Genomic DNA, 25,810 nt, shown 5'->3' on the forward strand with positions numbered 1-25,810 from the left:
AAGACACTAAAGATAAAGGCCTTTTCCCCAAAAGTTCATTCTCTCTCGGAAAGAAACAGACAAAGTCTCTCCTGGTGAAAAACTTAAAAAAACACAAAAAGTTTACTTCAGCTAAAATTAAGTGGGCATATGGTAGCACCATTACCAAAAGTAGCATTCCCAGCATCCTGGGCCCAGATGCTCATTTCTGCCCTAAGTTCCCTCCTCTTTTGCCACCATAGCTTCTCACAAAGTCATACTAACAGCTATACTGGGGACCGAACCTGGCTGAAAACTCATTCACTCTTGAGGTCAGCTTTCGGACAATGAGCTACACAGCTGGGTCTACCATGAAGCTCACACAGTCACAAACTGGGACAAGGGAAGTGAACTCAATGGGTGTTCAGAAGCTGCTCCTCCTCATGGCCAAACCACCACAAAGTCTTCAAACTACAGTTTAGAGTAAGAATTGTAAACATTCAAAAACCATTGCCATGACTGGGAGAGAACCAACAAGCCTAAGACTGAATTAATGTAGAAATGGATGATCACTCAGTAAATTGCTCACATGTAAGCTGTTTATAACATGAAATAATGGAAGGTTATTTGCTTCTGAAAGGCAGGTAGCCAGTGGATATCCTCGAGACAGCCCCTTGGAAACCAGAAGCAGAGTATGCTTGTGCCCAGTATGAAATGCCCAAGCGTGCAAGCCAAGGCTACAGCAAAGCTCACAGACTCTCAACCAAGAGAGACTGTAAAAGACTCTTCACCATTAAAGAAGGATGCACAAAGCAACAGCACAAAGATATGGGACTTGTAGTTTATATACACTATGCCAGTACCATGCAAGTATCTTTAGTTGTATAAAAGAGGGAAATGTTAATTGGCATTCGCAAGAAAATATTAACTGTGGGACAGTAAAGCAGATGCATTACCTCTTTACACAAAGGCAGAGAACCTAAATATGTAAAAGACAAGCACAACTGAACTCACAGAATCACAGAATGTTAGGGATTGGAAGGGACCTCGAAAGATCATCTAGTCCAATCCCCCTGCCGGAGCAGGAACACCTAGGTGAGGTTACACACGAAGGCGTCCAGATGGGTTGTGAATGTCTCCAGAGCAGAAGACTCCACAACCTCTCCCTGCGCAGCCTGTTCCAGTGTTCTGTCACCCTCACTGAGAAGAAGTTTCTTCTCAAATTTAAGTGGAAAAATTCAGTGAAAAGCAGTACAATAAAACTGAAATCAAGATTTTAGAGAGACTGGAAAAAGTCTCATTTGGATATATTTAGGTAGCGAAGACAATGGCCACCATGGTGATCATTTTTGGAAAGTGAGAGGCCAGTACAGTATTATAATAGATTTAGAGATTAAGGCTTATAACTCCAAATCACAAGTCCATGGGACTTCGCACACTCTTGTTCATTCCCATTCCTAGATGGCCAATGTAGTTCACTTCAATTAAGCTCCTATTCTAGAAATTTAGATGAAACTAAAAAGAGAGTTGTATTGAAATGGCAATGCCATGCCATTCTCACTCCCTTGAGTACTGTATTAAGAAACTACAGAACACAACATACGTAAGTTACTTCTGGTTACTTCTAGTTCTCTAATAGGTAAATTACTAATGAGGGCTGCATTAATAGCTTATAAAAGTTTAATTTAAACCTACAACTATGCTTAGCTTCCTCAGTCACATCAGAATTTTTCACAGCACTTGCTGCAATACTCTGCTTTAACTGACACACATATATGTCTGTGTTTATTTTTAAATTAACTGGAGATTTCAATAGAGATGCAGCTGTAATTTATTGCAGTTAATACTTCTCTTCCTACCACGCTTTCTAATCATCACCTTGGCACACTTCCCCATTCTTACAGCCGTTACTCTTCTACTGTTATCATCTCCAATCACTCACATCACTGTCCACAATGTTCCCAAACAAAACAAAGTGAGAGTATAAAAACAGAACATAAATAAATAGAGGTCCTCAAACTGCAAAAGGAGAAAAGAAATTAATGAAGAAAACTGAAGACATAAAGAACAGAAAATATTTAGAGCACAACATGACAGCCAGTTAGTACTCTCAACCAAAGTTTTTAAATATCTAAGGTAATTATTTCACACAGCTGTACTGTAGCAGCACATAAATACCTTTGGACTCTCCATGCCAAACACTGTACAAACACCAAGACAGTTTTTGTTTGAATGATATTTCAACCTTATTACTTTTATTAACCTGAATTCTGACTTCTCTTTTTCTCATCTGCTACCATCAGTTGCTGTGTGGCCCAGTCACCTCTCATTGAGATATCAGAAAGCAACTTCACTGTTCACCTGCTCTGCAAGACCCAAGCTCTACACCCATTTCTTACTTCCTATGAAGAAAGCATGAAAGCAGGCTTACATGTGTCCATAATGCCTAGAAGCATCTTATAGGCAAGATCATATTCCAGGAAGAGTGCCATCAAGTGCTACAGTAGTAAAAAAACCCCACATCTCCTAGACTAGGTTTTTAGTAAAGTTTTTGATGATTTGAGGCAAGTTGTGCTAAGTAGAGCACACAAACAAGAACGCTGTTAGACTTGCCCCATAGCACCATACACAGACTAAATATTTTATTCTCAGTTTATTTATATATATATATATAAATAGTAAAGGCCACTACCAAAGGGAACCCCAAATAAACACCATTAAATTACCCATTGACATTTATGAAAGTTGAAAGCTGTACTTCAGCTTGCAGAAAGACATCTAAGTTGCCTTAGGTAGTCTAGGATTTATTATAAATAGTGCTATAAGATACAGCTACAGTGCTTCCACAGCTAGGCTCAAGGCCTTGAGAATAGATGCTCTGGCAACAGTAAGACATTTTAACCAATTGACCCTATTAGTTACATGCTGGTCCTCTACAGATATGGTCTTCCTGAACTTTGTTCCCATTGCAAGACGTCAAGCAAAGAAGAAAAAAAAAATGGTAAAAATATACCTGGAACTAGTCAGGTGAAACATAACAGGCAGTGAGAAAGAACTAATTAGTCCTATCCGACACAAAATGGTTTCCATACACCAGCTTATAGATCTCTGCATTTAATTCCCCAGCTTACTTATTACAGCAGAATTTATTAGTTTGAATGCAGCGTAACATTGAACTGGAAGAGATTCACACTGCATCCAGGCAAAGACCCCTTGGACCTGAAAACAGGGTCTAGAGATACACACATCACATCCAGTGAGGCTCCACGTGTTGACTTCTGCTCTTTACCAGTTAACCTACATTTGCATTTGGCTCTGGTCACAGTATTCACCAGCATTCATATTATCTTTTACAATGACACAATGAACATCTCAGCTCATTATGCAGCTAATGTTTTATGAAGTGACACTAAAAAAGGTCACAAGGCTGAAACAAGGACAAGGCCATATGTATTAACATTAACTAAAAAAAGTACCCCTCTAATTTTTAAGCAACTTCACAAGTCTTAGCTATGTACACCCCACAAACAACCATTTGAACTATAAAACCTTTAAACACTTCATTCAAAGGTGTTTTCTACTTTTGTAGGATTGCCCTGAGTGGCCTGCTAAAATAGAAATTACTAAAAAGTCACACAGAGAGGTCTAAGGTAAAGTATTAGAGGAGCTATGTAAAATTATATCCACACACACGGATACCTTTTGAAATCCCCTATTTCAAAACAGCTAACTTCCATACTAAGCAGACAGAAATACATTTAATGAATAGATATATGTATCACTAACAAATCACAATAAGAACTTCTCCTTAACTGAGAGCAGCAGGACAATTTTTAAAAAATGTTTAAAGAATTAAAAAAAACAAAACCACACAAAATGTGTTCCTAAAACTTATAGCAAAACATTACTTGAAACACTAATTTCTATCTTCTCAACATAAAAACAATTACGTGCTCGTGGTGTGACAAAAGCAAACACAGACATAAGCTTTTCACAGCAAAGAAATCTCCCAGAGATAACTTTTGGGAATAGAACCGATAACAAACTCATAAATGACAGCAGCAGTATTGAGAAGCTACTCTTTCAGAGACAGAATAAGTTACTGAATTTCATCCAAAGAGCTATGACATAGTTCCATTCACTCAAAACTAATTTTCACAGCAGGACATAACCATCTGCAACATGCTTGTATAGTACCTAGGACAATTACATTCAATCCTCACCAGAACCTTGAAGTACAATCACAGTACATACTACAGCATATTGAAAATAATTCCTTATGTAGTACTACACAGGGAACATAATTAATGTCTCAGGACTAAAACATAACCTCTACCAAAAGCAGTGAAAGATGAAAAGGAATTAAAGTGGTCTTGCAAAGATTTCATTAGCACTTCAAAACTTTCCCGGTAAGATTATATCTGCCTCAGTAGACTTAAAATCATGGTATCACCCAGACTTCAACAAATTCATAATTCAGACAGATTTTGGGAAGCAGCAGCTGCATTCACTCAACTCTTGTTCCTTCCATAGAGTGACAAATTCCCAAACACCTATTCAGAACATTTCCATTTATTCTTATTACTGTTCACCAACAAATAGCCTTAGGAATAACTTTGTTTTAAAGTTGATACCACATCCATGAAAAGACTGCACTGAGGAGGTCAGTTGGTCTGCTGCACACCCTAAAAACTTCCTAAAAATTACATGTAAGTCTGTAAACCTATACAGCCAAAAAATAACACCTATAAAGGTAAAATTCAAGTCAAACTATGGTCATTCAAACCCTAACTTCTCTGTAAAGAGAAAATAAGATGATGTTGTTATGGTGTTTATTATGTACACTGATTTGTTGACAATATATACCACAATCAGCTCCATTAAAGCAATGAAATATCAAAGTGCAACTTCTCTTGAATAAAGAATTAAGCTATACAAACAGTGGTAAAACATGAAAGTAAGTTTTGATACCAAAGACATCTGTTGACTGAAAGATGATGCAAGACAGTATTCAAGTAATAATTAATTAATAATGCACTCAATGCTTACCCATCTCTTCCCTTACTGACAATTTTAACTTCAAAATAGTATATGCCACAGGCTGCAGGTATAGGATGGGTAGCTCGAACAGAAGCAGCATCTTTTGGAGTTTTTCCATGACCTGAAAAAAAATTGCATTCAAAAAAAAGAAAAATGTATTTTAGACAATTGCAGATAACTCAAAGATACACATACCAATTACTCAAACCAGAAGGCTTATGTAATGAGTAAACAATATACAATATTCTAATCACCCTCATTTTTATGCTAGAATATTTTCTCCCAAAATTAAGTTTTCATTGTAGGCACCTGTATTGCAACTACGTATGCTATGAGAAGTTCTGGATATATTACTCTAAAAGGTTCTACAATTATTTGAAGTAAAACTGGAAAAAAGTTTTCACCACAGTAAGTAACATAATTGACAAAAGCCTACCTGGGTTTGAAAGACCTGTATGATTTCTCAAATGCACAGGGCTTACACATTTTAATAGACTGAAACATGACATAGAGTTTAACCTAATGCTTAGTGCTTCTGAATTTTCAAGTTAAGATACTTTAATTCTAGTGTCCTTCAGAATAAACATCAGTCATTACATAGAACATTCAACTCACAATTTATTTCCATGTTCTGAATGTTATTTCAGGACAGCATTAAGAGTTGCAGCCTGCAACAGAGCTAATGCAGCTCCTACTCCCTTTTCTTATAAGGTTCACTATGTATAAGTTCCACCACAAGAAGAATGTCCACTGCCAGTTCGTATCTACTCTGGGGGTTTTCAATGTAAACCAGAGAGCCACTTGCACTCTGCTAAGACTAACTCTTCTGAATGCATCATCCTCTTCACAGCCCTTTGTTCCACAGGCACTTGGAAGACCGTTTTTGGCCAGATGACTTGCTTTAGCAGCAACCTGTTCAAGCAAGCTCAGCCTCTCCCAGGCACACCAAAATGCCTCAATTATTGTGTGGAAAGTCACACATCGGGTCAGAAGACAGTTAAAAAAAAAAAAAAAAAGAGAGCAAGACGGAAAGTGTATCAGATCCTGGCAACTGCTATTTCAATAAGATGGTAACCAGGAACAGATTGTCATTACCATAATTCACACAGATCCCATGCTCATTCTCCACGTGGATCTGAGGCATGATGAAAAGAGATGACTGTTTTGAGTGTGCTGTACGAATCACTCGGGCTGCAGCACTCCAGCCAACACCTCCAGTCCAGACAGGGTGGCCTACTGCACCTGCACAGCCATTCATCTGTGTATGCCAAAAAAAACCAAACCAAACAAACAACAAAAACCTCACTCCTTCCACTGACATTAACACTGGAAGTATTGCTCAGGAACAGATTAATCATGTCTCATGTGCAGCAAGTTGGGTCATACAGCAAGGAAGAAACTGTGGGAAAATGACAGTATAGCCAGGCCAAAGGATGAGGCGCAGCTGGCCTACTCTCCTGCACCTCTGTACGGAGTTCTCTAGTGTAAATGTTGGTAAAACAGTAAATGCTTATCTGCCTGTTGAGTTAGCACCAACTACCTTGCACCAAACGGGATATACTCAGCCAAGGAGAACCCTCCATTTCACCATTGCTGCACCTGCATTCAAAACTTTGCCAGCACAGCATGAATTCTTCATTTACTGAGATTAGGTTTAACCTACCAAGTTTTTCTGATGTAACTAGTGCACCTCAACATGTTACTACCTTAAGGCAAGTAGCCAACTACTTTATTTCTCTGGGTGCAAATACATTACTTGCTTCAATATGTCATTACTAAATAATTTATATGAAGATCCTTCAATCACCTCACAGGTTTTACAATATTACGCTTATTACCTACCTTCTGTATGTTGTTTTCAGAAGTCTCATATGAGGAAAAAAGACTAATTTACTCTTCCATACACAAGATGACATGCATGTTTTCCTGTTGACCATTTTTAAGTTATTTTCTCAGGCTGTGTCAACAAAGGTAATAATCAAGTATATAACCTTACAGTTTCCAGAAGTTTTCTTCATTTTCAAGTGCTAGTAGCTCACTAATTCACCACTATAAATTAGATTATTATTTCCAAGTACGCAGAAATCCTTCAGCTAAAAGCCATCCAAAACTTATGGGCAGAACATTAAGCTCCTGAGAGATCCCTTAAATTTTGATGCATTAGTTAAGAGTGGGGGTTGCGGGGAAGGAAACATACTTTCTTTTTAAATGTCCTTAGGTTTTTACTTTAAAATAGACTGCAAAGAAGTTCCCTTGGTTACTCCATGCATTTGACAATCTGTGTTGCTTCAGTCTGAGTCAGGCTCCTTATTTGGGCAAGTTTTCCACATAGAAGACTGAAGTGGCAGGAACCAGCCAAAAATTATTGAAAATGCACATCTATTACCCAGCAGACTTTGTTTTGTGAAATCACATCTAAGTGTTTGGAAACAATACCAATTTAAGGTGTTCTTAGCACCTCTTCCTGAAACTAGTCACCTTCTCCCAACCCCTCCCCAATCCAGACAGCTATTTGCAAGGACATACCCTGAAACAGATTGATTAGCTGATGAGGCTTTAAGAAACCTACCAGATTTTTTTTTAAGCAACAGATCAGTTCTCTGATCCAGTTCACAACACAGGCACATACAGCTGTCACGCTGCAAGTGAGAGGTTGACACAGGGGCAGAAGTAAAAGGATCCCTTACCAGTATTGCCAAACACTTCATGCAGTGAAGAAACATGCTTGGGGAAGTCAGTGCCCAAAACTACTTTCATCACATTAAAGCATAAGACAGCCTAAATTTAGAACTGCTGTCCTTTAAATATGATCTCCTGTGGATTTTACTACTCATATATGCTGCTTTTATTTGTTCTTACACACGCTTATTATTCCTAACAGCAAATTCAACACCATCAAGCAGTTAACTACTTCCAAGTATTCCAAACATCTCTACATTGCCTCAATATGCTAGTTGAGAGTTTCAGTACTACCAAGCTATGTTGGATTACATGAGGAGTCAAGAGATAGTGGTTATCAGTCAGCTTTAAAACAAGAGGCTCTTTACAGAACACATAGTTGAACTCCAGAATTTCTTACCAAAGAATATTATAGATGCTAGTGTTGAAGTGGATCCTGGACAAGCTTCTAGAACAGCAATTAACTGAAAAACTGCCTTCAGCTCAGGATATCTTTCAGCTTAAAATGGCTGGAAACTGAGAGGGAGGAAACACAGATACACCACATATGCCCAACATGTTTTTAGATTTTTCTATAGGCACTCAATTATGGCCACTGTCACTAATGTCCACCAAGCTGAGTGGCCCATTAGCTTGACATTACATACTGCTGCCACGTTCCCTGCTAACCTGAATCTCCACTTCCTTGCTTGGAAATAAAAAGGAAATTTGACACCCAACTCTGAGCTATTGAACTGGAGGTTCCAAATGCCTGAAGTAGTTCATGAGAACATGGCCCCATGTGCCCTGAACAGAGCTCATTCATAGTCAAAAGCTATGGTTAAAGTATTTAAAATAATATTTTTAGTGTTGTTTAATAAATACTATAAAAATTAATCATTTTCAGCACTAAAAAGAGAATTCTGCAAACAGATACATTGGGACAGAAAAGGGAAAACAGGTGTACAAAGCTTGAACTTTACTCTGCAAACCAGATCATCGGGAAGTTCAGTTAACAGAATTGGTTTCAATTGGGCTTTCATTAAAAGTGCTTAACAACCATGAGTCAACCGTGCTTAAGGAGTACAGCTTTATTTTTTTAAGCACTCATTCACGCTGATGATTTTTACTAAAAGTAAAATTTAGCAAAATTAAATTGAAATTAATTTAAATTTAAATTCCACCTGCTTCAAAAAAGCAGATTCAGATAAAACCATCTTTGGAGAAGCCATTTCAGCTTTCAGAAATAGAATCTTTCAGCCTAAATCTAAGTATGTAATGCATATGCACCAAATAGTTCAAAAGTAGTCAATGGGAGTGTCTACGTAGACAAAGGTAAGCGTGTTTATACAGTTCAGTCCTTAAATGAAGTTTATATAAACTGAAATGCAGTTATTTCCAACAGGTGGTTCAATGACTTGCTCACACTGCCAAAAATAAAATAATCACAGCCTAATCTTCTGTTGAATTAATTGAGAAAGTTTCACTGAGACAAGAAAAAGACGTGTGCAAATTACTGATTTTACTTCAACTTCTTCCCCAGTTTAAAAAAGCAAGACATCTTGGAGCTATAAAGGTGCCCAAAACATGCATACCGTACTATACTGAATGCAGTTCAAGTGTTTTCTGCCACAAAAACTGATTTCATCCTTGTATCACTGAATGACAACACAGAACTATTACTACAGAATCCTGTTTGTTATAGAAATTGGGAAGCATAGTTTGTACTGAAAAATACATTTTTATTAGTTTGGCACTAGAGACAGTTCAAAGGAAAATTCAGTGTAAATAAATGTCTGGCTAAGATTTCTTGGCCTGTGACACATTAGAAAAAGTTCACACAATGGCAGCCGCCTCAAAATTGTATAACTTTCATTAGCTTATTTTGCACAATCATCACAAGACTAACTTAAATGAAGCTACTAGAGGACTTTCCATTATTTTATTACTAATGATTTAGTCTGTTTACCTAATTCTCTATATAGTTTCTTTCACAGTTACCATCCGCATTGAGTCTGTATTTTTATCTCCTTATACTATATGGCATAAATCTACTAGAAACTGAACCAGTCTGTCTAGTGGAACATTCACATTACATATAGCATTTATGAAAGCCCCATTTTTCAACAAGATCCATGTGTTAATTCTGAATATTTTAGAAATATGTAGGAATATTTTAAAATATGTCTTAATAGCTACACAGTTTGTGTGGTAACTGCTTTACATGTAGCACACACTTGTCTGAACCCTTGTGCTTTATCACTTACATACAGCTCAGAGCTGTTATATTAAAATTGAGATTACACATTTTTGTCCAACACTGTTTTTCATGTCTCTCTTACATATATATATACCATAAACAACAGTCACAAGGACAGTGTTAGCTTTCTATAAGCTTGCATAGCTAACTGGAAGCAACACAGAAATGTATGTCTGTCCATCTAAAAACACAAAAATACCCATGGGTATAACCTTTAATATATTACAGTATCACTGATGCCAATGTGTATGTATTTCATATCCAGACTTTGGCAAAGCTTCCTAATCAAGAGTCAGAATTCGCAGAAGCATAACAGAATAGCTCACTGTGGAAAGAAATTAGCCTGTTCTGGTAAATATCACACCAGTCAATGCGTTTTCCCTTCAAGCACCTCACCACATATGTTTTCCTTTTCTTTTTAAGTAACACCGTGATTCTGAGAGAGAATGCAGAAGAGCACCTATAGAGCACTATATAGAGAATTAAGTAAACAGACTAAATCGCTGCTTGATCAACACCTGGTTTTGTGGCAGTTTTGATTTTTTAAGAATTCTCTAGACTTCTTGCAAAAAGCTCCAGGTCCAGAAACACAGTACACAAAGCATCACAGCTGCAATGGGTAGAAAGATGTCTACTGCACCTTGTGTTTCCATATAAGTTGTCCACTGGTATGCACGAAAATGAAAGGAATCTTCAAAATTACATAGAGAGGACCATTACATACATAGAGAGGACAATTATACAGAGAGGACCATTATTTGCCTCACAAACCAATGAAAGAAAACTGTCATTGCTTGCACATTCAAATTATGAAGCTAGTTACATGAAAAAATGACTTCGAAAGCTTTTGCTGTGATTGTTCCCCCATCCATATTTTCAGAGGCAAGTATCCCCACATATCCACAGCGGAAAGAACGTACTGATGTTACCAGTTTCTGCCTCCTATCAGTCAGAAACAGAAGGAAGTTTACTCCAGAAACAGTTCTATAGCCAGAAATCTTCGACGGCAGCAGAGAAAGTTTAACTATACAAGGTACCTATAACGGAGTAACAGAAAATTATGGGAGAATTGTGATTACTGGCTTCGTTGGACAGATCTGTCTTCTCTCCCCCTTCCCTGAGTATTTGGTCAAGAATACAACAGATCTTAATCTGTGCTCAATGTGCGATTCAAGTTGCCTTTTAACAAAAACATCTACCATCCTTCCACAACTACTTAGATAACTTCAGAAGCACTGAACGTGCCAGTATTCCACAAGAAGACACTTTGAATGCTTTCTTTTGAGACCTCCACTTGCAACTGACTTGCAGAAACAACATTTCACAGTGCTAAGCACATTCTTACTTGCCATCTCCCCTTACTCTCCTCACGGAACCTCATTTTCTTCCCTTTTATCTTGTTCTTAGGGCTGAAAGACTGAGAAGGGAGAAAAGGCAGTAGATATTTTAATGTTTTTTCCCCCAGTTCACAGGTAGGAATGCCACGCCACCATTCATTCCTTAGCCCACTTAGCAACTCCAGGTACAAGGCTGGTAACTCATACATGGGGCTGCCCTAACAGCCACCTTCGTTACCAGGTGGATAGACAGGCCACTTCAGAGGCCATCCACTCAGATTTGCAGTTAGGAGAAAGAAAAGTGTATTCATGTTATATTGGCACCTCTCCTTTCTGCAGTCCTCTTGACTAATCTAGGAACACTTCAACCTTCAGCACTTACTATTATTTAAGAGCTAGAGTAAAGGTATTTTATTATAAACTACTAACTGTGCTTTCTGACTTCTGGTAGACTATCCATAGTATTTCCCATATTACCTATACTTCAGAAACACGCAGAGCCTCTTGTAATTTCTTTGAGGTAATGAATTTTTTTTTTTAAAACACTAAGACAAAGGAGAGAAGTGAGGAAAAACAGGAATAGCACAAATAAAGGTTGAAAATGTACAGTTACACTAACAGATCAGGGAGATTCTCTCTCTAAATTCTAGACTTGATGGCCACAAAGCTATGATTTAACAACAACAACAAAAAAAAAGCAAAAAACCACACCACCACTATGCACCACAAAATACAAAACGCTTCTAAAAATACAAGGTCATAAAACACTGAACAAAAGCCAGGAAATTCAAAGTTGAGTATTAAATAACATGTCCTTAAATCACTCAGTGCCTCCCAAAAACTTGCTCTATAGTCATCAACCTCTTTTATTATCTTTGTATGGTGCATTAAACTTAGAATTTTCAACAGAGTACTTTGTATGTAATAATAAAGCCTCTCAATGAAAAAAAGAAAAAGTCTCTGAAAGTACATTTAATCCTTTCACGGCAGCCAAATCCTGCCATGTGTTTGTGTTGCCGTTTTCCTTCTCCGATTAAATAGTAACATGTTTATCAAGATTTCACTTGAATTTCTTCACTGTAAACTCTAAGAAAGGGTAATTGCAAGGTTGTTTGTTTGTTTCACCTCCCATTACGTTCATTTTACTACAGACTGACAAAAGATCCAGTTCTTCACAGCCAACTCAGAAGTGGTTTCGAATCCACAACACTTCTACTTTAGGACTTGGGCCTAGAACACCAGATGTGTCTGTGTTTTTTCAGGTCAGAGTGTATGCTTATGTTTCCAGTTTTCATGACATTTCATAACAATCAACACAAGTTTTTCTTCTATTGCCTCTTACTGATTTATACAAATGCATACTCCGATTTTCACCTTTTCTTTGAAAATCAGTAACTTTAACTATTAAAAGCCTAGGCGCAAAGTTATAACAGCACCTTTACTAATAAAAAACCTATTGTCATTCCTTCCCTGAAATCACTGTAGTCTGTACAACAGTTAGGCAAGACTTTAATTCCATTTTTCACAGTTTAAAAATAAACTCTGTTTTTCTCTGTGCTTTCCCCTCCCATCATTTCCGTGTTTAATAGCTTAACGCTTGCTGCTCTTAACTCCATTTAACCCTTGCTCTCCTCGGGAGAAAAAAAATGCCACTTCTTTTCTTGCTCATTACCATAAACAGGACACGTCATGCCGATTCTCCTTTATTCTCCTGCCTCAGACCCAAACCTTCTGGTGATACCTGAATCCATGGAGGAAGTCTCGGAGTTTACATAATGCCCACTCCAGAAGCACAAGGAGGCGGGGGCGGCCCCTTGCCCTACCCCCCTTCCTCCCCAGCACCGCGACAGAAACGGGGGGAGGGGAGACAAAATAAAGCTGAAATAAGGAAAAAACAAGACCCATCTCTCCACGCTGCCGGCAATTTAGGGTATCAGAAAACACAGGAGAAGAGAGAGAGAGGAGCGTGTGTTATTTCCTGTTATTGTTACTCCTGTGCCCACTGCCCGACGGAGGGATCGGGCCGCTGCTCGCCGGCCCGCAGACCCCGGCCCAGGGAGGGCCCCCGCGCCCCGCCGGGTCCGGGGGGTCGCAGCGGCCCGGGCCGGCCCTCACCTTTGTAGTGTACCCGCAGGTTGTTCTGGGAAAGGCCGATGTAACTGAATTTGTCCTTCGGGCTCCAGGAGCGGGGCAGCGGCGTCTCCTGTTCGTCCACGGCCGGGTAGAGCCTCTTCAGCCGCCGCTTTAGCTCCTTCTCCTGCTCGTTCAGGGCCGGGTCGCCGTGCGGGAACGGCGCCGGGGCGCTGGTGCCGCTGCTGCTCCCCGCCGGCAGGCCCATCGCCGCGCCGGTACCGCCGCTCCCCGTCGCTGCGGGCCCGCTGCTGGCGGCGGGGGGTGGCGGCGGCGCAGCGGTGGCCGGCGGCGGGTGGAGCAGGAGCGTGGCGGCCGGTGCGGGGCCGGGGTTGGCGGCGGCGGCAGAGGGGATCCCCGGCGGGGGAGCGGCAGACGCCAAGGGGAGCTGCGGCGGCGGCTGTTGTTGCTGTTGCCCGGACATCCCGGCTCCGGCCTCCTCCTCCGCCGCCACCTCCGGCGGTCGCGACTGTCACCGGACGGGCCTTTGGGCGGAGCGACGGGCAGGCCCGGGCGCTGCGGTGCGGGTCACCCCCAACCGGAGCGTCTCAGAAGGGGGCGGGGTGGGGGGTGTGATGACGGCGGCGGCCGTGGCCCGGAGAGCTGCCCGATGAGAGCGGGGGGCGTCGCGGGGGTGCGGCGGAACCGGGTCCGGCCGGAGGGAGCGACTGAGGCGGGCAGGGCAGCGGCGCCGGGCGGAAGCGAGGCGGGCGGAGAGCGCGCGCCAGGCGCCGCGGCAGGGCTGGCTGTCCCCCCCTCCTCCTCTTCCACCTCCTCCTCCTCCCGTCTCGCGCGCGCGCGCGCTCTGTCCAGCCCCGGCGCGAGGCGCCGCCGCCGTGCGTTCCCCGAGTCAGCTGAGCCCGCGGCCTCTGCCCCGCCCGCCCCCTCCCGCGCGCGGCAGGCTCGAGGCTGGGCGGTGCGCGACGAGGCGCGAGGGCGGTGGCGGCGGGAGGCGGGGGCTGGCGAGGCGCTGAGGGAAGGGTGCGGGGGGCGGAGAAAATCGATGGCGACAGGCCGGCGTCGCGCCTGGGGTGGCAGGGAGGCTGCCTCTTGTCAGGCCCCGCTCCTCTTCGCTGCCCGCGGGCCGCGCCAGGGGACGGGAGCCAAGCGCTACAGAGACCGGGGCAGCGCTGCCCACGGGAGGTGGGAGAGCTTGGTAATGACTCTGCTGAGGGGGACGGGACGAACAGAATGGTGTGCCTGGGGGGATATTATTCCTTTTTTTTTTTTTCTTTTTTCTTTCCTCCTTTGTTTTATGCTTTGAGTGATAGGCCCCAAGCCTGTCAATATACGAAACTGGACAACATCCTCAGACATGTGATGTGAACTGTGGGGTTGTCCTGTGCAGGGACAGGAGTTGAACTCCATGATCCTTGTGGGTCCCTTCCAGCTCAGGACACTGATTTTATGATCCTACAATATTTTTGTGTATAATTAATGTCATCGATTAATAAGAGTTGCGTGCACTAATATTTTCACATGACAGCAATGGAAGAGAAACGTCTACAAACAAGCAAGCATGACTTCAAAAACATCAGAAGGGAGTTTCACTGGCACGTCTAGAACCTGAAAAATTGAATGCTTCACAAACCACTTCCAGCTGCTGGTGTGTTGGAGAACAAGTACAGAAGCAGGAAATAGAGGAGGTTAATTATGCTTCACCTGTGTGAAATGACTGCTGAGGTAATGCAGGTGTGATACTTGCAAAGGTTTGTAAGAAGCGAAATGTTTCTTGCCTATAGTCACCCAAGTATCCTGTCACATGGACAGGACTAGCCATGATGGCTAGTAGCATTTATGGCTGAGCAAAATGCAGTCATCTAAAAATACCCTATCAAAAGGAGCTGCAAACTTTACAAGAGTAGAAATGCCTGGGATGGACATCAAAACACGTGCTGAATCATGCCGTAGGGTCGGTTACGCTGGCAGTGGTAGGCTATCTCCCACTAGATCTAAGTTTGCTTTCTAAGATTTAGAGATTGTTGCAAACAAGGAAGCTTAATTTAGAGTTTAAAAAAATACAGTATTTGGCTAACATGAACTGTTTGGGGAACATATTTGTTATTGTTATGTTCATAAATTTAGATGTGTCTTAACTCTTTTTTGATTTTTTTTTTTTCCATAGCTACTGACTAAGTCGTGGCTCATTTAACATCCATGCAAAAATATTTCATGTCACCCATTTTGAGATTGCCACTATCAAGTTCCTGTTTCTTGTACAGTAAGACAGGAGAGCAGGTGTTTTTGTGTTTAACTCTTGACATTATTCCCTGATTGCTTTTGTCCTGTCATTTGCTATCTTCCTAGGATAAATAATCCAAATCTATCAAAATACTGTTTTTTTATAAAAGCCTTTTCCCCCAAACATGCCCACAGACAGATTCATCCATATCACTTTTTCTGAGGTAGGATGTACTGTATACTATGCCAGAGGAGAAAATAAATTCCTTTATGTTTAGATATTCTATTACTTGGTATTAACCAGTATGTTATTTATTCCCTCTGTGTTCTATTAGCTTATTTGTTTTCTGACTACAGCTTTGTGAGGATTAGAGATAGCACACGGATATTTACCTAAAAGCCCAGTTTCTGCTTTTCAGTTGACATAAACGAATTAAAACCTGTCATACTCAGCAGCAGTACTTGGGTTCCTCTCCACATGCATTATTTTGCATTTTCAATATGGGACTTAATTCATCATTACATGATCCATTCCATTTTGTTAGGTCTTCGCCCTCAATACAGTCCTCTCTTGTCTTGCTTAGCTGAAATAATTGTGGCAGCTGCAAATTTTACTATCTTACAGTACAGCACTCTTTCTAAATCAGTGGTAAATACAGCAGCAATATGCAACATGCAACAGAGCCCTGAAGCAGGCTGTCATTAACCTTCTGCCATTGCAGAAACTCACTGTTGAATTCTGCTCTTTGTTTTCCATCTCCACCAAAATCTCTTTGGTTTTAGGGTGGGGTTTTTTTAATGCTTTCAAATAATTTCAGCACATGGATCAGCCAGAAATTATTTTGCTTTGCAGAAAAGTCTAGTTAGGCCTAATTTCTGATGCAGAAATTTTCTTCTGTATGCTTGTTTTTTTATTTGTGTACTTTTAGTGACTGTTTCACCCAAAGAAGAGAAGATGCAATCCAAGCTTTCCAGCAACTGAGGATATTTGTTTGGCCTCTTTTTGAACATATCAACACGGTGTCAACATGTCAGACAGGGGTTTTAATGTGAGTGCAGGTGATTATTTCCCTCCATCACTCCAGGACCCAGCTTCCCCAGGCAGACGTGCTGCATGGGCATCAGCTTATGGTGCACCCATCAGCTGTCCTTGGGGAACCCACAGCCAGAGGAGAGGGGTGAGCGGCCCCTGACTGACACCCTCCAGGAAGCAGCCATAAGGATAAAGCTTTCCTGAGTGCACAAGCACGTCTTCTTCTCACCACAGAGCATGGCCTCGACGTTGCTGGGGTTAATTTAACTGCTGAATCCTGTGTTGGCTGCTCTCTGTGATGAGTGAGTAGGTGGGCTGTGGCCATCTGTGCCAGGGATGCCAGCAGCGTTCTGGTTGTCATCGAGAAACACAGGCAGGATTCTCCTTGGGAGTCTATTTTTGTGTATTTCCTTTGTCCCCCTGTAGGACCGAGCCTCCTAGTGACACATGAATTTAGTACATATGCTACGGCTGCCAGCCTGACAAACGTCCAGCCTCTTTCTCTCTGAAATCTAATATATTCCTGTTCGTAGTGATGGTAACTGTTTGCTGTTCTTTAGTATTTTTCCTGCTTAAGTTTTTCCAATGCGTAGTTTCTTTGTAACTGTTTTGGAACTAATTTTCCCTGCTTCAAGAAGCTGCTTGGAAATCAGCAGTCTGTTATTTATTGTTGTACCTACTATGCTGAATTGCTGGTCCTAGTGAGAAAAAAAAACCCACTAAGAAGTAGGCTATGATATTTTAACAGTGTTAAGGATAGATCTCTTCAAACCACTTGGGTGATTTTTTGCTGAGCCCTTTACTATTTGGACTATTTTTTCTTTCTTGTTAATTTAATTGCTCATATATAGGATAGGCTTGATGAACTGACAAATGAAAGACTTGCCAAAATCAATCACATATGAATTATAGGCCATCATGAGCTATTAACTTGGTTGAATCAAATGGTAATCAAGTTGCAATTTACAGTATTACCGTATTGTTCACACATAGCATGGTGCTTCTGCTTTTATGAAACTTAGTAATCCACTCAAGGAAATTATTTTTTTGCATGAGTCAACTCTACCTGTGCCTATCATCTTAGACCAAGAGTGATTAGAAATCTCTCTTGTTTGCCAGTGCTTCACTTGTGGTATTTATATATATATATATATATATATGTATATATGTATAGTTTTGGTACTTGAACACCAGTGTGTATACACAGCAGGAGCAGGCTTGTTTTCTTTATACTGTTCTTACCTTTCTAGGATGTACATGGGCACTGTGATTTATGGGGACCCCAAGTTTTATGGAAGTATGATCTACTCTTTGTACAAAATCTCACCAAATTTAATCTCTATAGCCCTGTTTCTTTGAATTTATTTGCATTTTGTTAATGAGTTTGAAGCTTAATCATAGTTAACTTCATGTTTTTCTTCCAAAGTTATTAATAGCTCTTTACCATATCCTCTTTCCACACTGAAGAACAATTATTTTTGATCATTTTCTGGTTCATCAGGTGGGGATTCTTTGCCCAGTATTAAAAGGCAGTTTAAGGAGAACTGAAAATTTGTTTATCGGGATAGATCATAAATAGAAGATTTTATAGTCTTTGCTGTCTTGGCTACTGTACAAGTATCGTGTTCTAACTAAAATGTCAAAATGATCACAGAAATAAAATGCCCTCCAAGCAAGAATATAATGTGTTTTATTCACAAGACAAAATCATGCGGAGGGCGGGATAGAAAATATTATGAGACACATTGGTTTATTACTTTTGTGAAAACAGATACCAAACCATAACACTATTAGAGAAGTGATTCTCAGCTAGTGGGTCAAAATCCATTTCTGAGTCACCATGGATTTCTGCTGAGGGTGGAAGCAAGCTGGCATTATTTGAATGTTGGAATATAAAGAAAAAATCCTTGGAGAGTAACTAAAAAACAAACCAAACCAAACACTGCCCCCACCCCGCAAACAATACCAAAAACCCCAGAACAAGCAAACAAGCACCAACCAAAACAAAAACAAAAAAAAAAAAAAAAAAAAAAAAAAAAGAAAAAAAAACAACCAAACCACAGTGGCCAGAATTTCTGCAGTAAAGGAGTTCGTTTGGCCAGATCAACCTGAACTAAAAAGTCCCTTTGTGGTACGTAAGCAAGTGAAGTAAGAGTGAGGGACAGGAAAAGATGGAGTGCGATAAGAAAAGAGCTGATCATCCAGCCTCCGGACACTGGCAGAGCAAAGCACCCTGCACCTCTTCTCCCCCCTGGTCTGGCTGGGTGTGTGGGCAGGATGCCTCCTGCCAGAGGCTGGAGGATTTCCAGTCCCCTTTTAATTAATGAGGGGCAGGTGGGTCACAAAACCACCGAGTTTGGAAATTGCTGAGTGGCTGGGCACTACAGGACATCGTCTATACGATATTTAGGATGGAAATTTACAAGTTAGGTGCTTTGGGTAAACATTTTAAAGTTCCCCTGACAAAGCAGGCAGTGTTTTGTTCCCAGTCACTGCATTGGTAGGGTGCCCATTACCATAGATGAGCAAGCTCAAAGACTGCGGGCTTTCAGAAACACATGGGATGTGTCAAGCTGACCCACTTCTTGAAAGCCTTTGTGAAATGTCCTGTACTTGTTAGATGTTAGGATGTCAAGAATGTTTAAGTCTCCACTGATGGGATAATTATTGTTATGGTGTTTATAGAGGTGGGAGGGCCCTAAGGGAAAGGAGGCCAAAAAGGAGAATCAGGAAGTAAGATGACTAAGGCTCTGGGAATTGCACGCAGATGGAGTTTTGTCGTGCTTTTTTCTTTCGCTTACTTGGCTCTTCAGTAAAATAGATGTTTACATGTGAGAAACTATCTTTTCCTGTCTGCATCTCTCACACCTACAAATTCAAACGCGCCACATGCTAATCTTAGTGGCAGAAGTAGATTTTAAATGGACGCTAGGAATATGAAACTGTCAGGTGAAAACACTTGAGTTTAAATAATTTTTAGTTATTGTAGCTGCTCCCAGTCCTACTGCCAGTCTGTAGTTTGCCTCTGTCACATCTGTTCCGAGGAAACAGGTTAGCATGAAATCCTGAACGTTTGCTGAAATCTGAAAATCTGCTGCCCTTGTTAGACAGTAATATTTCACTGCACAGGACTGAACATTATGTTATGATTTATGGACTATATTAAATATACCAGAAGCCTGCAGAATGTACAGACAGTTGCCTCCTTTTATTTTAAGAGTACAAAAACATGCATCTTCAAAGCACATCATCTGACAAAGTGGAAAATATTTTTCTAACTTTATTCAGTTACAGTAACTTTGGAGAATACGTGCATGACAGAGAGATTAAAATATTTCAAACAAGGTCATGATTTGGGAGGTCATTGATTTTAAGATTAACTTGCCGTTACATATGCTGTCATGATTGCAATGTATATGCTCAGAAGCTTGGAGGAAGAGTAGCTTCCTGTTCTAGTAGTTATTATTATTATGATTATTTATTGTTGTTTGCCAAGCCACACCTATGCTAACCTCTGTCATCAACAATATTGTTTAATCAGCTTTAAAATGGCAGAATCTTATCTACCTGGCAAATTCTTTTAACTTAACTTATGAACTTACCTGTTTGAGGAAGCTAGAGAGTATGGTATGAAAATCTTTACTATACAAAAGCTGCAGCATTGTCACTGAATTTTATAGCTGCATGGTACTTGGAAGTGTCTTAATGATAAAGTCTTCTTTTCTAGGATTCAAAATCCTGAGAAAGGCTGAGAGATTATCTGGCCTTCGCAGCTGGACCAGCTATCCCATGATCATTCCTGACAGGCACTTGTTTAAACTCTTCTTAAAACATGCTGTGACCGATTCGCTAACAGGTTTCTCTTGCGTTTTGACCAGCAAAAATGTAAGGGAATGTTTGAAAGTACATAATTAATGTGGATAGTCTGAAAATGAAATGGAATACCAGCTTTTCTGTTGCTTAAAAAAACCCCCAAACAACTGTGCTTTTTAAAACATAAAATTTAAGCTTTGATCCAGATTTGCATTGCCACAGTAAATGTTCAAAACTCATGAGTCAATGCCCACTCACAAATGAAATTGGCTTAAAAGCCCATTTTCTTAAAAATAAGACATTTAGAGAGGAAGGGTAGGTGGTTGGTTATTTGCCATCTGTTTCCAGAGCTTTTAGGAGACCTGCCTTTCATACTTACAAGCTTTTGCCATACAGAGGAATCAAAAACTTGCTTAAAGAATGTGTAAGCTGGGATTCTTACTGCAGTCTCTTGATTTTGGCAGCTGAAAGAAAAAGTATTGAAGGATTTGCAATGAAATAATGAAAATCAGAACCACCTAATCTGACCAGACAGCATTCTGACATCATCTCAGTGTCACATGTTTGTAATGGAACAAACTGTAACCTGTATGTACTGATCCCTCATATTTAATATTCTTAGTGTTTTTTGAGAAAGGCTGAGGAAAAGCATGGAGAACAAATCTTTTACATCTCAAAATGCTCTCCTAGCATTCCACTGTACATTGCTAACTTCAGTTCACTTTTCTGTTTCTTAAGGTAATTAATGTATAATAATGCTTCTTAATAGGCAAATGCTGTCTGGACTCAAAGGCCCCAGTAGGTTAAGTTGCATGGTAGGAAGGAATTTTTTTTTCAACATGAAGAGTTCAGGAAACTAACAATTGAGTTTGTCATGGATTTGTCTCACTTGGCTAGTTCTTGGTAATTAAAGGAAGGTTTTGATAAACAAGTAGTTTGCTTAATTTTAATGGTGTGTGGTTAGGAGTTCTAGGATAAACTTGCTTGTTAGAGATTCCTCATTTCTTCTAGTGAATGTGTTATGTTGTTGACATGCTGAGCAACTTAAGTAAACCCTGTGAATGCAAACAACTCCTTTTATATAGTGTCTTGCAGTTAGCTGCCGAACTTGTTAAAAGTGCAATTCTAGCAACTTGCAAGTTTACTCAATTAAATTCATATGGGAGGTAGCATTTACCTCTAGCTCTGAACTAACCCTTACAAAAGTACAGTCTGCAGGAGGCCATATGTTGTAGAAGGTCATTACTTCTAACAATAACCAATAGCATGAAGTTGTATTGGAGAACCACCTCATTGGTGAGAGCAATACAAATCTCACATGAAAATCCTCTCATTAGGTTAATTAGATTTTTCTTGGTTGCTGCACCAACCTGCCTGGATTTTTAGATGAGGGTTCATGCTAAAAAAAGTTCATTTGACTCTGAGGAATCTGAAAATGTATTTCTAAAAGTTGCTGCCAGTCTGCAGAAAGGTACAAACTGGTGCATAGAGAGACGTGTTACAGTTCTGATTGACATAAGGTTACTGGACCACACGAGCCTCTTACCCAGTGAGTGACACACCCTGGAAGCGAACCAGAAGCTGTCAAGCACTACGAACAGCTTACACTGGTTGTGCATCAGCTGATGGTGAGCTCTACTGGGAACGAACCTAATACACCCAGTAAGAGTGTTCTCTGTCAGTACTAGAAGCAGGAATCAGAATCGTTTCACTGACCAGTGCGGTGGGTATCTCACCTAAGTTCTCACCTTGGTCCTGTCAGCAGTTAATGGAGAAACACAGGTACCTGGAGGACATCCCTCCTGTTCTAGCACATTTGACAAAAACAAATGAACCGGTTCCCGCTTAAGCGAGCATTCTGCATTCTGGAGGCAGCTATATGTAATCATACAAATGAAGACTACCAGGATGCAAGTGCACCCAGAGGGAAAGAATTAAAGCTGCAAAGCTGGATCCAAATTAATGCATTTCTTATTATTACGGGTGCTTGACTTTGAAACCTTTACAATGTCTTAGAATATTTTTACAGGCATGAGATATTTACTTTAATCTCACTGTATAGGAAATTTAAATCTATGTCATTTTAGGTAGTATAATTTGTGGGCGATTTGTTTGTTTTTAGTGATTTATTTTAGTACATATTTGGCTTCCAGAGACAGCATATTGTTCAAAGCATGCTTTTGCTCTCCAAAGCCTCTGCCTGCAGCATGAATTCCTTTATTTGATGCAACTCAGCACAAGGGTCTTTACCTTGCCACTGTGGGTCCTGTGTGAGCTGTTAGGTGCCACCAGGCACCCTCCTGAATGTCCTGGTGCTGCTGGGACATGCCTGGTTAGCACAGAGCTGGGTGTGCAGCACAACCTGACACATGGGTGGCCCAGCAGGAAGAGCAACAGTAGGTGTGGGCTGGGTCGCTGTCCCACTTCTCTGCCTGAGCTTTGTGTCTGAGCAAGGAAAATGGGAAGTAGGACTGGATGAATGCGGAAGAGTTGGGACCAAAAGCTGCTGAAGATGTGCAGCTGAAGTGAGATGCGACTCCATGACACATCATCCCAGGCTCATAGGAGGAGGTGAGACAGAGCTTGGGCGAGAAGAAATACACTTGCAAAATTAAACACTTCATAGGAAAAATAACCTCTTCACCTCAGTTGCTGGCATCTCAATTTTTACCACTAATCCAGGAATTGCCATACATAGTATGAGACATTAATGCAGGCCCTAATTGTGTTGACTGCCCCCCATCTCTAGGATAAGCTTTGACCTTTTGCAGACTTGCTACTTCGCAGCATTTTCTCTCTACCCTCCAAACCTCTGTCTGTTTTCTGTATTGAACTTTCCTGCTATGTATCCTTTAATCTCTTTTTAGGCAGAAGTAAAAGTTCCTTGTGGGCAGAGATGCTTATTTGTCTGTTATAATTTATCCACTGTATGGGAATCACATACTTATATAAAGCAGTAATACTATTAATAGCAGAGACGGCAGCAACTTCTCTTTCAAACTTTCAATAAAAATTCTCTATCAATTTAGGTCGAAGCATGATCCATAATTAAAGTGGCACAGTCTTATGTACAGAAGGAATATTCAATCACAGTGAAAAATGCAGGAAAAGGAAGTATTATAACCACATCTACCCACAAAGAGTATAGATGCAGTCACACAAATCTTTTAAATGTTCCTTGGTTAGGTATGTGCTTATAGCTTGGGCAGGATTGATTTTAACTAGAAGACAAAACCAGCAAACATTGCTGGGGAAACAGTGCAGGAAAAGCTTTGGACACCCCCTCCCTGTGCTGCAACAAGGAACCAATCATTCCTTGTTGATGAATGGCTAGTAACAAACTGTGAAAACAGTAGTTAAAAATTGGCCAGCAAGAAGTGCCAAGTGATGGTTATCTGAACTTTATGTTTTCTGGCTCTGGCAACAAAGGGTTCTCTCTCTGTTTCTGAAGAAATTAATGCTAATGATGACATGTCTTTTCAAGAAGTGGTACTGAAGATGGACATCAACACTGCCTGGAAGACAACTCTTATTTCTTTTAATATGGGTCCTAAAAGCAGGTGAAGGTAGGAAGAGGAGGAAGTGCTATACGCAACTACAATTAGCCCTGTATTTTATCAAAACCCTGTATAGTTTCTAAGCCTGTTCAAGAATGACCTTTTTACTTTAATTTTTAACTGAGAAGAATGGACATAATGTACAGGTATAACAGCCTCCAATGCTTAGTGCAGAACTTAGGAAGTATGGTAGGAAGAAGCCAGGTATCTACTACTGTATTGAATTTAAAGACATTGTCAAATTAACAAGGCCTGAGTTGTTATTACATTTATTTACTTATCATGAAGTGATATAACATTCTCTTCCACATCCTGAAGGTCATTACCATCAGTATATTTATTTTGGCTCTTTGGTGATGTTGAACATCCAGTACTGTGCCTTTTACAAACACACACATGAAAAAAAATAAAATATCACTAATTCATGCTCCTTCAGTGCTGCCAAGAACACAGCAAAGTGTAACCAAGCTGCGTATGGTTTGACTGTGGCAAAATGTCTGCACCCTACCTACACTACAGGCAGAGCTCTACTGGAAGAAATATCCCAACTAGGTTTCAAGGGTGGATAAAATTCTCCTAGGGGAACTCAAATGCCTGGTAGAAGAGCTGTCCTCAGCTGGCTCCAATTTGGTTCCTCCATCTCATATCCTGTGCCTTAAATGAGAGTTACACTCATTGTTGTGGAGCACCATTCCGATCCACTTACACGTTTTCCTCCCGCAATTAGGAGGCAGTAAGGAAAACAATTTGACCAGTAGTGCTTTACTTACAAAATCAACAGATGCGTGAGACAAATTATTTAATTTGGTGTTGCAAGATGATACCCTTGAAAAAAAGATTAAAATATTAGGCGCTGCACAATTTTGCCTTTGTTTACTAGGGTTTAGATGGTGGGCAAAGCATTGACGCTAATACTGCAAAAATCTCTAGATTTTTGTAAAGTTAAAGACTACCAGCTCCAAAACAAAAGTCCTAGTCCTGGTCCTCCAATCTCACTTGTGCTAGCAGGATTTTGAACTCCCTTGGATTCTCACTGGTAAGTCAAGGTTCACATTGATGCACAGTATATTGGATATCAAAGCCAGGACCCCGCATCTGAACAGGAATGGAGATGTTCGCTACTAAGGGGTACGCAATGTTTGAACTATGCAGTGTGTAACTGAGGAAATAAACATGAGGTAATAAAGAAAAGGCAAGCCAGTAGTAATCTGAGTAATCTCCTCTTTCAGGGGGCTTTTTTTAAAATACATAGTTGAACTCCAAATGTGAACTTGAGAGATAAGATACACTGATTATTGTGCAAGATTACTACAGTATCATGGTAATTTATGTTATAGAGTTGGAAGAACCCTTCCCATAGTTGATGCTATTTAAGAATATGTATTTAGTACTAATTCGAATTTACTTTTTTAAGAGAAGATTATGCATAAGCGTGAAACAGGAAATGTCTTAAAATGAACTCATGCATCTCTAGCATAATTACTTGGCTGCTACTCTTGCCTCCCTTTAGAGACTCCTCTATCTGATGACATGAAAGTCAGCAAGACAGATTTAATCTGGCTGTTGGATATTTTTTGAAGAGGGAGAGAGTACAGGAAGATTTCCTAACTTGACAAACCTTCAGTGTGGAGTTGAGTGAACTCCCAAGCAGGACCAAAAGGCAAATGTCACAGCAAGGCGTTCCTCTCAAATTCAGGCAGTTTTCCCCTACCACGTCCTGGGGCCGCTGCACTTCAAGCAGCACCTCTGCCTGGCTGGGCCAAGGGCGCACAGAGTCACAGGTATAAGAAATGGTGCGTTTGTTCCCTCAGAGGCCACCTTAAGAAAAGAAAAATCAGAACCA

The 25,810-nt window shown here is 40.6% G+C and overlaps 2 protein-coding genes and 1 long non-coding RNA gene across 8 annotated transcripts in view; 1 reads left to right on the top strand and 2 right to left on the bottom strand.

Annotated features, from left to right (window-relative positions):
• RANBP9 (RAN binding protein 9) overlaps positions 1-14,065 on the bottom strand; it is a 39,718-nt gene extending 25,653 nt beyond the window's left edge. For 2 of the 5 annotated variants that reach the window (XM_065052326.1, XM_065052324.1), the window contains exons 1-2: positions 13,369-14,047; positions 5,008-5,119 (exon numbers count right to left, since the gene is read on the bottom strand). In XM_065052326.1, the coding sequence (XP_064908398.1) occupies positions 5,008-5,119; positions 13,369-13,807 (551 nt within the window). In that variant the 5' untranslated portion in view covers positions 13,808-14,047. Of the gene's footprint in view, positions 1-5,007; positions 5,120-13,368 lie in introns of all 5 variants that reach the window. The other 3 variants (XR_010470237.1, XM_065052325.1, XM_065052323.1) reach the window with 3 other exon arrangements.
• A 239-nt stretch (positions 14,066-14,304) lies between these two features.
• On the top strand, positions 14,305-18,654 carry LOC135578524 (uncharacterized). Of its 2 annotated transcripts, none has more exons than XR_010470240.1 (2): positions 14,305-14,539; positions 14,870-18,654. It is a non-coding gene; the product is annotated as an uncharacterized LOC135578524 (long non-coding RNA). The 2 variants fall into 2 exon arrangements; XR_010470241.1 differs by having other exon boundaries at positions 14,305-14,526.
• A 1,132-nt stretch (positions 18,655-19,786) lies between these two features.
• MCUR1 (mitochondrial calcium uniporter regulator 1) overlaps positions 19,787-25,810 on the bottom strand; it is a 48,694-nt gene continuing 42,670 nt past the window's right edge. Inside the window, exon 10 of the transcript XR_010470238.1 lies at positions 19,787-25,785. The gene's annotated coding sequence lies outside the window, so the exon portion shown is untranslated. The remainder of the gene's footprint in view (positions 25,786-25,810) is intronic.

This window comes from Columba livia, chromosome 2 (assembly GCF_036013475.1).
Source record: "Columba livia isolate bColLiv1 breed racing homer chromosome 2, bColLiv1.pat.W.v2, whole genome shotgun sequence".
In the NCBI taxonomy this organism is placed as follows: domain Eukaryota; kingdom Metazoa; phylum Chordata; class Aves; order Columbiformes; family Columbidae; genus Columba; species Columba livia.